General features: G+C 40.1%; 2 protein-coding genes across 3 annotated transcripts in view; one reads left to right on the forward strand and one right to left on the reverse strand.

The window, feature by feature from the left end:
• The window catches only part of LOC149830037 (putative phospholipase A2 homolog 1), a 78,120-nt gene that overhangs the window by 18,939 nt on the left and 43,796 nt on the right, over positions 1–15,385 (forward strand). The gene's annotated exons all lie outside the window — the stretch shown is intronic.
• On the reverse strand, positions 6,129–8,529 carry LOC149830038 (uncharacterized). Its single transcript, XM_090016181.1, has 2 exons — positions 6,629–8,529; positions 6,129–6,517 (listed from the first exon to the last, which is right to left on the reverse strand). Exons 1-2 carry the CDS (start codon positions 8,391–8,393, stop codon positions 6,129–6,131), a joined length of 2,154 nt encoding a protein of 717 aa, XP_089872307.1. The 5' UTR covers positions 8,394–8,529.

The raw sequence follows: 15,385 nt of genomic DNA on the forward strand, positions 1-15,385 counted from the left end.
CGTGTGGCCGGGGACTATTGTTATGTTTTATTCATATGCATGCAGGACTTTGCTCTTGGCATCTACGGCCTTCACGAGCGCTTCACCCCTTGCAGGTGGGCAACCAACTCTGACACAATGACCCTTACAAGTGTTGTTGTAGTACAATGTTTTACATGGTCATGCATAGACAATGATCACTTTGGATAGACTGCTCGATGTATGCAGCCGCATCGAACACTGGCCTAACAAGGCGCAACAGCTACTCAGTCGCATCGACCTTTACGAGTATGGTGCCCTTGAAGGCGAAAGTGGAACAAGCCATCTAGGTAGAGTTTCGACAACGGGGGCATCATCGTGCCATTCATACTAGCTCAGGTAGTTAATTTGCCAGAAATTTTGGCAGCACTTTCTCTGTTTGATGGAGAAAGCGCGACATTCCTTTTTGCTATGGAGGGTATCTTGTCAGAAATTTTGGTAACACCTCCTCTGTTTGACGGAGAAAGCGCTACACTCTGTTAAGCTCGGTGGACATCTTGTCAGAAATTTTGGTAGCACCTCATCTGTTTGATGCAGAAAGCGCTACACTCTTTTAAGTTCGGTGAGCATTTTGTCAGAAATTTTGGCAGCACCTCCTTTGTTTGACAGAAGAAGGCTAGGTTCGTTCTGAGATAGATGCACACCGTTGCATGTACTTTGCATCTTCCATGGTTTATTGGAAACTCAGGCCTTACTTAGGTCATACGATGTTGACTTAGATGTTTACGTAAAAGCGGTTTTGTGTAAATTGCAAAACCTTTCCAATAGGAGTTTCTTCGCCAAACAACATCTTTGAATGAGAGAGGGCATTTGGAATCACTTTGGCGATAAGGGGCAGTCACCATTTATACACTTATTATAGCGCAACTATATTTAGTAAAAATGGGAGCCTATGCACATAACAACGCGATGACAATGTAAAAAGCGTAAGCAAGGCCCGGTGGGTGAAACCACACATTGGGCTAAGTAAATTGCGGAAAGCAGGAGCCATGACACCGTTCGACGTGGCGGCAAGACAAAATGCATAAGCAAAATACATATATATTGCGGAAAGCAGGAGCCTTGGCACTGTTCCGCCCGATGACAAGACGAAATGTATAAGCAATGTACATATATATTGCGGAAAGTAGGAGTCTTGGCACCATACAACGCGACGACAAGATACAATGTGTAAGCAAAGTATATCTATAGTTTTACGTATATATATAGTAAATAGCGAATTAGTCGCAAAGATAAGTGCGTGGACACCGAAGCAAGCTTGCGATGTCATAGAGGGCATAATCCAAGGACTAAGACTCTATGACACTTAGTTCACCATAAATATTGAGCGATAGTTGCAAGGCTACATGTGTAGACACCGAAGCAAGCTTGCGGTGTCCTAGAGGGCGTGAACCAATGACTAAGACTATATATTATTTTAGAAAGGTATACGAGAAGGAAAATCCCACCGTACACGACAGTTATTTCACCAAATAACTTGAAAGAGAGAGATCAACGTGCAAACCTACCAAGAATTGGCGACGGTGGCTCAACGCGACGTTTGAGACACTCCTGGGTCATGGTCGACATGTCCTTTACGTCCGGTATGGTCACAACCAAGAGTGTCTCTTGCAGAATTCGACGGTGCGGCGAAACGACGAGGTTTGTACCAAAATCGGATTGGACCTAGTTTAGGGTCAATTGGGTTCGAACCTACCTCAAGTGGGCTAGGCTAGGTCAGATTGGTTGGACCTAGTCAAGGAAATGGTAGAGTAGGTCAAGCAGTTAGGGCTAAGGGGTTTTGTCCCAACTAGGTTCGGTCTAGGTCAGGTGGGTCTAAGCTCACCTCAAGTGGACTCAGTCTAGGTCAAGTGAGTTTGACTTAGGCTAAGACCAAAATAAAGAAAAAGAGAGAAAGGCTAACCTTGTAGGTCAAATTGATTTGACCCAACTGAGCTCAGCCTAGGCTAGGTTGGTTCAAGCTTACTGCAAGTGGGCTTGGTTTAGGCTAGAACCAAGAGAGAGGAAAGAGGCTAGAGAGAGAAAATGTAAAGGGTGAGGGGGGGATGATTTTCTAAGAGGGGTCTCCTCTTATTTATAGAAAATGTTGTGGATCTTGGATCCACATGTGGTCTGGATCCGATTCAACTAGTCCACCTGATCCAAGATCCAAACTTAAGGGCAAAATAACTAAATAACATCCATGTCCCTATGGGTCCCACTTGATATTTCCATGAGATATTAATGTGGGGCCTACAAGATATTTTCGTGAGGTCCACCATATGTTTTTTGTGGGGCTCGCGTATTTTCGGGGTTTCGCCGATATTTTTTCGAAAAAATATGAGTACACCATTTTCTTCGTCTCGACAAGACGAAGCTGATTGGCTCTGCGAAATCTCCTAATTTTGTCTGAGAGAGTTATGACTCCTTGACTGTTTGAGCATATATCCTTTGGGATATATACACCCTAAGTATAATTGGCTCGATGAAATTTGCTCATTTCGCATTTCGGGTCAATATGATAATTTTATATAAAATATTTCTTAGTTTTATTCAGAATTTTTACTGAAAAATTGTGGGTCTTACACTTGAAGTAAAGATTGAAGAAGTAGATCGAGCTTTGTTACTTTTGGTCTCTCCCTCTATCCTATGATCACCTGGTAATCACTCTCTTATTCAAGAAGGAGACTCTTGAGTTGGATGAGGTTACTGCAGTTTTTTTTATTGAATGAGATAAGGAAAAATCCCAGCACCAACCGACCTTAAGGAGAAGGGCTTTTGACAAGAAGTGATTTGGGTTAAGAAAAAAGTAGATCAAAGTCACATGGTCCTGGAAATAAAAACTGGTCAAAGTTGAGAGGAAAAAACAATCTTACTTGATATTACCGCAAGAAAGAGGGACACTTGAAGAGGCACTGTAGGAAGCATAAAGAGGATATCGAGAATAAAGAGAAAAAAGGCAAGAGCTTAGAACAGGCAAGTGTGGCAACTGACATAAATGAAGGTGATGGTGCAAATCTTCTTTTAATTTCTGCAGGTATTAATCAATTCTCATATCATTGGATTTTGGATTCTGGATGCTCATACCATATGTGCTCATATAGAGATTGGTTCGATACCTATCAAGATTACGATGATGGTTATATTCTTATGGGTAATGATATTGTTTGTAAGATCACATGAATAAGAACAATAAAATTCAAGATGTTTGATGGGGTGATAAGAACTTTGATTGATGTGAGATATGTGCCTGAACTTAAGAAAAGTTTAATCTCTTTGGGTACTTTAAATGTAAGTGGTTGCAACTTTGCAACAATAGATGACATTCTTAAGGTAACTAAAGGAGCTTTGATAATCATGAAAGGGCAATTGACAAGGAACTTATACAGGTTGATAGGTAACACAATTTCAGGTGGAGCAACTGTGACCATCAATGAAGAGGCCAATGCAGATCAAACCACTTTTTGACATATGCGGCTAGGGCATATGAGTGAAAGAGGTATGATGGAACTTCGTAAAGGAAATTTGTTGAATGGTATTAAGTCATGCAAACTAGATTTATGCAAATATTGTGTATTGGGAAAGGGTGACTTTCAAAACTGCAAAACATACTAGCCGTGTGGATATAGATGTATGGAGCCTTGCACCGATTAAATCTAATGGTGGGGCTGCATATTTTATTACCTTTGTAGATGATTACTCAAGGAAAATTTGGGTCTACTTCATGAAAAATAAAGCTAAGTCATTATTGAAGTTCAAGCAATTGAAGGCAGAGTTAGAGACACAGACAAGAAAAATGATAAAGTACTTGAGGTCAGATAATGAAGGAGAGTATAAGTCTAATGAGTTTATGAAGTTATGTAGAAACGAAAGAATCACTCGTCACTTTACTACACCAGAGACACCTCAACGTAATGGTTTGACATAAAGGATGAACATGACTCTTATGGAAATGGCTTGTAGTCTATGTCACATGGGTGCGGGTGCGGGGGATTCAGCACTTCCGAAAAACCCGGGTGCGGGGGTGCGGCAGGGGCAAAAATGTATATATATAAGGGGGTCGGGGGTTCCTCCGTCACGGGTCGGGGGTCCAGTTTTTTTTTGTTGGTGTGTTTGTTTGAAGACTTGTTAACCACGTCCTTCTTGTTGTGTACTTTGGCGCAACGGGACAAAATTGATGAACCGAAAGGATTGGCAATCTGATCGACCCAGCCTGCTGCGTTCTGCTGACTGTCGTGATTCAATCATGCCTGAAACTCCCTGGTCTTCACGAAAAAAAATATAAGCGAAAGGTTTGATGTGGTTTGTTGGAGAGAGAGTCTTCACGAGGCCCACAACTCCACTGCCACGCCACTGCCTAGGGTTCTTCAAATTTCATTTTATATACAGTTGCACACAGATGACAACTAAAAGAAATTTATTGGATTTGACATGTGGAAAAAAGAAGTCTACACAAGGCTATGGCTAGAGCACCCATCTCGTCAGGAGAAAAGTAAATACTAATAGCCACCAAGGCTACCGCCACCATTATCATTTATTATGGAGAGAGAAAAACCTTGACTAAAAAGGATCTGGATGGTTGAAGGACAAACACTTTAAAAGGCTCTTGAATTTTGGTTTTAATTTTTGAGGAAGATGGATCATCATTTCCAAGTTATCAGTATGTTTTCCAACGCTGCGAATTAATTGTTTGGAGGCAGGAATAGCATGGGATGCCAACAAAGCTTGTCAGATGTTGTGGACACAAGTGCCCCTTTATAAAACAAGAGCAGCAACAACAAGCAGCTGTCAGCAGATTTTTTTTTTTAAATTACGCAGCCCATTTCATAGGGCAATTTAAAAAAAAAATCCAAAAAATGGACCGAAATGACCCTGGGTGCGGTCGACGCACCCAGGATCGGGTTGACCGTACCCGCACCTGCGTCGAGTCGCGTCGATGCGGGTGCGGCACCGTGCTAGCCGAATCCCTGTGACATAGCTTGCAGTATGAGATTGAATGCAGGATTGGAGAAAAGCTTCTGGGCAAAGGCGATTAACATGACTTGATTTATTATCAATAGGTCACCAAATAAAGGAATTGATGGCAAGACCAGAGTTGCCAGTCGAGGAAGCGGGAGCGGGAAGCGATACGGGAAGCGGAAGCGGGAAGCGAGGCACTTTCAAAAATTTAGGAAGCGGGAAGCGGGGGACCACTTAGGAGCGAATCGGGAAGCGTCTCGGAAGCGACATAGGAAGCGTCTCGGAAGCGACATAGGAAGCGAACCGGAAGCGACATAGGAAGCGAACCGGAAGCGACCTAAGAAGCTATAAATTTCTAAATTGTAAATTATAAGCTACAATGTTCTAAACTCTAAGTCTAACCTTAAAATTAACATAATCCACTACTTCACTTCATCATGCAAGATTCAAAATAAAAGTATACCAAAAAAATATTATAAGACCATGACAAAAAAGTAACATAAAAGTTTTTAAGTTGGACAACTCCAACTACATCATAAAAAAAAAATAATAATTCAAGACTTCATTAATCTGTCATCTTTCTCTTCCCCTTCAAGTCAGCAATAGATCGCGAACTTTCTGCATCATCACGTGCATCTTGTCCTCCACGACCATGTCTTCTGCTCCTTCCTTCATTTCCTATAATGAATACGTTAAAAAGTTAAAATGTTCAAAAACCATAATTTAAAATATAAAAAACACAATATCAACATACCTTGCCTAGGTCTCCGGCTAAAGAAACGATCAATCCGACCATGAGGAACTGATGGTCGCTCTTGTATATCTGCAGTTCTACTAGCTCTGATGGATTGATTTGTATCCTCTTGAACTTCATTTGTACGTATAATTATTGGAGGTAATGGAGCTCTTGGTTGTGCATCTTTATGTTTGGATTTGGAAATAGTGCTTGATTGTTGTGCACTATCATCCAAATCTCTCCATCGCATATCCTCTAATCTCAACGTATTTTCTTCTACAATAGGAAGTTCTGGATTGATATCCCATTTTCGACTAGGCCCTTCTTTATAGCGATTGTTGCACCTTTTATAACAAGAATATAAAATATGAATGTTAATAAACAATCAATGATAAAAAAATAGAAAAAAAATACCAAAACAAAAGTACAACACAGTTTAATTATACCTGTCAATCAAGCGAAGATTGGAATGAATATACACTAAGGTATCAGCACGATCTTCATTGAGCCTATTTCTTTTAACATTGTGAATGTAACTATAGGTGCTCCACACTCTTTCTGCAGAAGATGTGCTAATAGGTTGAGATAAAACCTTAATGGCTAATGCTCTCAACTCCGGTGTATCACCACCATAAAAACGCCACCAATTAAGCACTGACATTGTAGGATTCAGTGCATCTATTCGTGCTGCATTTCGGCTAAATCTTCCACTTCTTGATGCAAAAGCCACAAGTTGTGACCTATAAAGTGTAGATAACTCTTCATTTCCAGAAGATATGACTTCAAGCGCAAGCATTGCACCGTCTAAGATATCATTATCCTTTTCTGCAAAAAAAAATGTTTAGTAACTATAACAAGAGAAATGCAAATGAAATAATAAAATAATTAAATCATTTAACTTTAAACTTTATTAAATAGATAGAATTAATTTTTTACCAGGAGAAACTCGTTTGACCCCTCCTGCTGCTGGGATTTTGAGATACTCCGACTCGTAATATTTTGGAGTAAGCATGTGGGCTAGACTATGGAGAGGCACATTCATTCTGTCCCATCTATTTGAGACAATCTTATGAATCTTTTCATATAAATCTGGTTGTCCTTTTAGATTGTCTTTGATTTCCCCCAACATGTTGTCCATGCCTTCATACACTTCACCAATTATAGGGCCTTCCTGATCACAAAATTTAATCATCTTATAGATGGGTTTTGTAATCAATAATGCTAAACGTACAGAATCCCAAAATTCTTCATCAAGAACAGTTGTTTCTGTTGTAACAGCCCTTTTTTTCATAATTTCATCCGTGCATGATTGCTTCCAATCACTCCATCTATCTGAAATTACTGTGAGCCTTAAGCTCTCCCTCACATCAAGCAAGCGTTTCAAAGTAGTATAATGTGAAGCAAACCTTGTTTTTGCAATCTTTATTAATTCTAATTTTTCATTGCTTCTAAAGATTGCTAGTGCTTTTGAATGATTTGTGATATACTTCACAATTTCTTTACTCTGCAAATATGTTTCTCCCAACCAATGAAACTCATGTGCCAAATCCTTGAAGATCAAATTAAGTGTGTGCACAACACAAGGTGACCAAAAAATATACTTGTACGTTTGTTTTAATTCTTCACCTGCTAACTTGCAATTTGCTGCATTGTCTGTAATCACTTGCACTACATTAGAAGGCCCCACAAGTTTAAATCCCGTTTTCAAAAACTCGGCAATGTTTGCAGCTGACTGTTGCACATTAGAAAAATCGCTTGCATATAAGAACATCGAGCCAAAACAGTTTGAGGCAAGTATATTTATCAAGTGTTTGTTCTTGATATTTGTCCAACCGTCTGAGACAATGGAAACTCCAAACTCCTCAAACTTTTCTCGAAATTCATTTAACTCCCTGTGAACACACTCTTTCTCACTGTCAAGCAACGTTGTTCGCGCTTTTTCATATGATGGGGGTTTATATCCGGGCACTTTACTAACTGCAGATATCATCTCTTCCCAATATGGTGATCGAAGCACATTGAAAGGTATGCCATTTGCACACAAAAATCTGATAATTTTGTGATCTACATCATCTCTTTCTACCTTTTTAAAGGTATCACGAATATCAACTGTTTTTCGGCTTCCACTAGATGATGTAGTAATACTAATAGGCTTCTTTGGAGTATCAATTCTTGATCTCCTCAACTCAAATGCACTTGATGAAACCTCCACTCGACGAACTTGCCTCTTAATTTTTTTTGCCAATTCTGCATTTTTTGCAACTTCAGGGCAAAAGGCAATCCCAACACTTTGTCCCTTTGGAGATCCCATGAGATGTGCAAAAACTCGAGTATATGACCCATGATAAATATTTTTGCAGTGCCTGCACATAAAAACTTGGGTTCCACCTTGCTTTCCTTGCCCACTCTTCTTTTGTTTCAATACATGGCGCCATAACACTGTTGTTTTATGCATGCTAGGTGGTTCATCATCTTGGTCATCTTCAGAATAGTAGTCATCCAAGTCATATTCTTCTTCATCTTCCTCATCAAAACAATTTTCGTTTCGGTCCTCAAACTGATATGGACAAGCAGAAGACCTCTTCTTGCCCTTCCCAACACCACTAGATGATTCATGCTCCAAATTGTACAAAGAATCGTCATCGTCATCAGAATTATCGTGATCATAGCTTGAGATGGTCATTAATGAAGCAAAGAACATGCAAATATATCTGCATCATAAAAGTATCAGAATCAACCTAAAACACTTAAAAAAAGCTATTATTAACAGTAAATAATGGAGAGTGAAGAACACAAAGCATGGGGATGTAAACAAAAGACTAAGCTAAAAAAGGGGGGGAAATTACGTACAATCTGACTATCACTGAACTAAATACTCAAACAGGCACTTCAAGTTCTAATAAGAAACAAGCAACATAAATAACTGAGAATATAGAGAGCGAGAATAGTTTGATTGAACTGCTAAATCAGATCAAGAACATATAAATCCAGTTTTCTTTCAGGACTCCACTAAAGTTCAATACCCGACTCATTGGGAAATTCTCCAAGTACCCATCAACTTAATTTTGCACAAATGGAGAACATTAAAGTGCTACCAGCCTTGGCAAACATTGATCTCTGAGACAATAGACTTAGAACTGAGGTTCTAAATCATTACAGTTATCTTCTTCATGATAATGTTCATTTACTATTTGTACCAGGCACCAGCTCACATCCTCCAGCAGCTCTCAGCCTCTCACTGTACATCGGACTGAAGAAATAGCTTTTAAAATGTGGGAACAGCACACTCAAATGCTCTCCAATAAAACAATAATATTGCATATTATACCCGTTATACACCAATTAGTAAAAAAATTATTCATCAGTGTAGAATAGTTAAGATCATTAAAACCATCAACAATATCATGTTATCTCTAATGATACTTCCACCCCATCCGGTGCACTGATTTTCTTTGCCAACTGATGAAGTATAAAATGAACTTCCACATACATTATCACCATCATATCATAAACAACTGAAGAGTTAAATAAGAAGCTACAGCACATAATGGCCAATGCAAATTAACAATCCAGCTATATCAGAAAAGTTTTGTGACGAATGCATACCATCTGTTTAGATAAGAAGTTAATATTACATTGCTTACGCTATCAATAGACTAGTATCATGGAGACAATAAAAAACAACCCACTGCTTCATGCAGAATGAATAAAAAAAACGGCTGCGATAATGAATCAGAAACTAAAAAAACTACAAACAAACCCTTGATCTACAGTAAAAAAAACCCTTGATAGTTATGAGAAATAGACGAGTCAAAAACCACAGTGGTTGTCAACATCGTCTGAAAAAAGGGAGAAAGGGGGGAGGACATAGGGCCACCCTCTGTCCCTATCGCCCACTGTGAGGAAAAGAGGGGGCGGAAGATAGAGGGTGTTCCTCTGTCTCCACCCGGCACCAACACCAGCACCAGCACCATGAAGAAGAAGTGCGAGACATGGGGGGTGCCCTTGCCTCAGCCACCAGCAGCCATGAGAGAGTCACGGAGAGATAGAGAGAGTGACAGAGCGTGAGAGAGGGGGATAGCGTACCTGAAGGTGAACATCTTCATCTTCGGAAGTCGGTGGAGGCCACCGGAATTTTTTGAGGTCGCCGGAACTCGGAGCTCGCCGAAAACTCGAGAGAGAGAGAGAGAGAGAGAGAGAGAGAGAGAGAGAGAGAGAGAGAGAGTCGAAACGCGTGAAAAAACAAAACCCTAAGCCCCTTTTGATTTTATTTTTTCACGGGTTTTATAAAATACCCATTTTAACCTCGGTAAAAAATATAAATTCATGTGTAAAAAAAAAAATTAAGGGCAAACTCGACCTTTCCATAATAGCGTCCCCCTTTAAAGGGGTACGCGTACCTCTTTAAAGGGGTACGCGTACCCCTTTAAAGGGGGACGCGTACCCCTTTAAAAGGGTACGCGTCCCCCTTTAAAAGGGTACGCGTACCCCTTTAAAGAGGTACGCGTACCCCTTTAAAGAGGTACGCGTACCCCTTTAAAGGGGGACGCGCTTCCTCAATTGAACCTGCGCTTCCCCTCGCGTTTCGGAAGCGCTGCGTTTCGCGCTTCCGAAACGCGTCCCGGGGAAGCGCGCTTCCCCTATTCTATAGGCGTTTCCGGTAACTCTGGGCAAGACTCCACCGGAGATGTAGACTAGTAAGCCAATTTATTATTCTATTTTGAAAGTCTGATATGAGAATGGGGTGAAGGGGTGCAAGTTATGGGATCCTAATTCCCATAAGGTTATCATAAGTAGGGATGTTGTGTTTGATGAGGAGCATATGGTGAAAGCAATTAAGAAGGATTACATGCAACAAAAAGATGGTGAAAAGAAACTGGCACTTGAGGTGGAGGTTGATGAGATTGATCCACCAAAAAGGAAAGATGTGATTTCTTCTCAAGAAGCTCCTAGCATGGTTCAAGAGAAAGAACAACCCTACAACTTGGCAATGAATAGAGAAATGACCCACAAAGTGTAGGTGATCCATCATGCTATAAAGATGCTATCAACTTAAATGATAACAATAAGTAGATGTTGGCTATAATAGAAGAGATAAAGTCACTCTATAATAATAAAACTTGAGCAAGAAAGCTATAGGGTGCAAGTGGGTATTCAAGAAGAAAGATGATGCCTCAGAAAAAGATGGTGATAAGTTCAGGCATTGCCTGAACTTGGTTAATGTTTCAGGTTAGAAGCATGGGCCTTAGGGAGAGGGGGCATTGAAGGTGAGAAAATTTATTTTTGGCATGGGTGAATGCAAGCCAAACCTAAGGTGGAAATTATTGGGATTACGTGGCTTTGTCTTGCCACATAGGACATGGGATCACTTAGAGGGCCTCTCTTACATTACTAAAGAAACCCCAAATAAAGTCCTATGTTTCCAAGATAACCTCACTGAGGGTTTCCCTCTTTGTTTTGGAAACTTAGTGTGAGACCTCTATTTAAAGAGGCATAGAGAGTGGTTTCAAGGTGTGAATTTCAAGAGAGGTTTTTTGAGGGTTCTTGTTCATAAGGGTGAAGGGGCGCTTGTTCAAATTGCAAGGGAGGAGAAAGAAGGTGGTGCAAATTTCGGTTTCGACTTGTAGGGCCGAGGTAATCTCTATTGGTTACATATTAGTGTATTTCTTCTTGTTCTTGAGAGCCTTGTAACATCACATACTTACCGGTTTCAATAAAGATTTCTCTCATTTTGTCGAACCACATAAATTTGGTGTCTTGTGTGCTTGATTACTTTCTTGTTCTTTCATTGCATTGTGTGATTGCACGCTTCTCGCATCCTCAAAAACAAAGTATATGTGGGTAGTAGGCGAGTCCACTTATAGACACCCCAATCTACACCCTGGCACCTATGTTAAACCAATCAAAACAGGGAAGTGATAATAACAAGATCTATGAGTGTCTACGGAGGTCCCTAGCCATAATCCATCTACTTAATGCCCAAAGTTACCTAGACATGGTCAAAACATGAAGTTATATTGCCTTTTATATATGAAAGGTGATCTCAATGTTCAAGGTTGAGACATTCACATGCTCTTACAACCATGTGGGCATCAAGACATTGGTCCTTGCTCCCTTGGAGCGAGTTCACTTGTAGGGACAATCTACGCAAAGTTTTGCAGAGATGAGTGGAGCTTAGCATGATTTGTGAACTCCCACTATAAAATTAATTTATAAGTTGTGAGACACCCATTGCAAATTCAAGATATCTTTCTCTAGAGAAGGTAAATCTAGAATAAGTTGTTCTTTGTAGTTTAAGATCCACAATGTAAGAGATCTGAATATGCAAACTCCAAACTTCAAAGAAGATTTTGCATGCAAGTAAACTCAAAGTCACAAAATGTGTGTACGTAATTTAGAAACAATGATGAAAACCAAGATTGAAAGCAAATTGAAGCAAGAATGAACAAATGAATCTGGATCTTACTTTTCTCGAAATTCGAAGTCTGTTTTGTTTTTGTGCTCCACAGTTCAACTTTTTGTTCTAGTAGTGTCTCCTCTTAGTGTAAGGAGGTGATATAAGGGAGCATCTCTCTTGAATTCAGTAACATCTCAACGTAGGTTGAACAAATCAAAGGTTTGATCGGGTATAACTAGGGGTGGGCAACGGGCCGGGCAGCCCGATGGGGCAAGCCGACCCTGCCTGCCATGGGCCGGGTTTGGGTCAAGGTTTTAGGCCTGGGCCCATTAGCTACCTGGCCAAAATTTGGCCCGTTATATACGTGGGCTAGGTTCGGGTCAGCTTGACGGGCCTAACCTATTTATTAATTTTTTTAATAATATAAAAATTAAAAAAATAATTAATTGCATAGTAACTTGATAATTATTATTATTTACCTAATTAGTTGCATTAATTTTATGAAAACTAGAAAGATAATGAGTTGGGTACATGGGAACTTGTTAATTATTTATTAATTTTATTAAAAAATAACCTACAAGTGGGTTTGGGCCGAGCCAGACTTGGCCCTACCTGCTCCACATTGGCCCACTGGGCCAATGGGTTGGGTCATGGGCTGCTCTTTAAACCTGAGCCCGTTAAGAACCGGGCCATCTTTGGGTCGGGCTGGACTTAAAGCTCAACGAGCCGAGCTCTAAATGGGCCCAGTCCAGGCCGGCCCGGCCCTATGCCCACCCCTAGGTATGACATCCCTATAGTGGATATGAACTCAAAGTGAGAGAGCACCAAAGTAAGTCTAAGCTTCTCTTTAGGGCTAACACTTAGGATATAAGTCTTTTAGATGATTTGGAACCTTAGGGATCATCGTCTATTTATAGGTTTCAAAATGTGTTTATTGGACACTAGGTTTTAGTCTTAGACTTGCTCTAAATGGGTGCTAAATGGACTAATTAAATAAAGATAGGACTTTTAAGAGATTCTAGGAGAGGGAAATGCATTCAAATACATTCTAGGCCATTTGGATAATGATAGAAATAAGCCTAGAAGGCTATACCTATATTCAAAGATCTTAACTGTAAACCCGGTTTGCTATTATGAAACAAATGGCAAACCCAACTTGTTGTTCGGCAATGACGTAGCAAAAACCCTCTTTTTAATGAGGGAATGGGATCTAATTGCAACTTATTTTGCAGTTAAACTAACACTTTTGGCTTTTTTTTTTTCTTTTCTAAATTTAGATTTTTTGTAAAAATACCAACTTTTCAGGTTCAACATTAAGGATTTTGCTAAAACTAGACTACAAACTAGCTATGTCACAGGGATTCGGCCAACCAGGTGCCGCACCCGCGTCGACGTGACACGACACGACACAGGTGCGGCACCCGGTGCGGTCAACACACCCAGGGTCATATATGTCCAAATTTTGGACTTAAAAAAAAAGAGCCCGATGAAATGGGCTTTTGAGGATTAGGGAAAAACATTTTTTCCCTCTCCTCTGTCTCTCGACGCTGCGAGTCTGCGACACCCTGACGCCGGCGTCGCCTACGAGCTGCCACCATCCGGTGATTCCTCCTCTCCATCTCCAAGGTACGCATTCTCTCTCTCTCTCAATCTCTCGGCTACCTCTCTCTCTATGTTCTCCTTTTTCATACTATGTGCCTCTCTCTCTCTCTCTTAATCTCGGCTAAACACCGTTGTTGCTCATTTTTGAAAAAAATATTATACCCATTTTAGGGAAAACTCAGTTTGGCTGGCTCGTTTTATCAAAAATCTATCTTTTAAGAGTTTTTACATGTAAAACCTGTGTAATATAAACATTATACATAATATACATTTAAACATTATACATAATATATCTGTTGGGACGTTGCAAGTTCGAATCCTAATGCTATGGCCCGTATGAGGGTCTGTCAAAAAGTATTTTGCTGCCTTAAGCAGCCATTTTGCAAAACATGTTAACTGTTAAAACTTAATATATATATATATATATATATATTTATATTTTTGCCCTCCCGCACCCCCGCACCCAAGTTTTTTTAAAGTGCCGCATCGTCGCACCCGCACCCGCATCAATGTGAGATAGCATACTAGGTTTTCACTTAGTTTGAAGTTTTTGTTGGATAACTTGAAAACCACACTTGTTTCAACATTAGCTCCTAGGCATCATTGAAAGTTTGATGTCCATATATGTCTCTCTTTGTTATTAATCAAGTGTAGTTCAATTTATCTGAAAGACATAGACCCCCCTCACACGTTGCATTTGAAGGCAAGATTTGTTTAGTGGGAGAGGATGAGGTAGCTTTAAGACACTAGGTTTTGATATTGCTTGATGTGTCATTAAAAGCAAGATTGATTTTTGAAAGCACTGGGTGTCGAGATTGTTTGGAGTCTCGTTGAACGAGGTCAAGCTAGTTTTGAAAAACCACTAAGTGTTGAGACCATTTGGAATCTTCCAGAACAAGGTTATGGCTATGTCACACAGACTCGGCTAGGGAGGCGCCGCACCCGAGTCGACATGCCCCGACACGGGTGCGGCTTCGTACACGGCCTGGACTCGGTCAACGTCGAGTCGGACTCGGTCAACGAGTTGAGGCCGAGTCCGTCCTTGTTTTGGACTCAGTCAACGTTGACTGAGTCCAAAAATGTTCATTTTTATGACAAATATATATATATATATATATATATATATATATATATATATATATATATATATATATATATAAAAAACATATAACCAGACTGTGCAATGCAGTTGCACAGTCACAGACTGTGCAACTGCAACTGCATAGTCACTGCATTGCACAGTCTGTGACTGTGCACAGTCACAGACTGCATTGCACAGTTTGTGCAACTGTTAACGTATACAACAAGATATTTGGTACTCACTTGGAATGTTATCAACATCAAGACACATGATCTTAGCTGTGTCCCCTAATGGGCTATAGCCGACTTATTATTGTTATATATATATATATATATATAGCCAAGTCCCCGTGTCCAAAAATTTTGAAATTGCGCCGCACCCGCACCCATGTGACATAGGGTTATGGCAATTTTAAAAAGTATTAGGTGTCGAGTCTGCTTAGAGTCTCATTGAATGAGGTTAGACCAATTTTGAAAAGCATTGGGTATCAAAACTGTTTGGAATCTCATTGAATGAGGTCAAGCCAGTTTTTAAAAGTATAAGATATAAACTGTTTAGAGTATCATCGAACAAGGGTGGACCAATTTTAAAAAAGCACTAGGTGTGAAAACTA

Source organism: Nuphar pumila, chromosome 8, assembly GCF_984573655.1.
Source record: "Nuphar pumila chromosome 8, dmNupPumi1.hap1.1, whole genome shotgun sequence".
Taxonomy (NCBI): Eukaryota; Viridiplantae; Streptophyta; class Magnoliopsida; order Nymphaeales; family Nymphaeaceae; genus Nuphar; species Nuphar pumila.

Excerpts from the sequence above, each read along its gene's own strand:
- LOC149830038 (XM_090016181.1), bottom strand. The coding sequence starts at position 8,393 with ATGTTCTTTGCTTCATTAATGACCATCTCAAGCTATGATCACGATAAT. Across the intron at positions 6,518-6,628 it reads GGTCAAACGAGTTTCTCCTG|AAAAGGATAATGATATCTTA; the intron begins GTAAAAAATTAA and ends TTTTTTTTGCAG.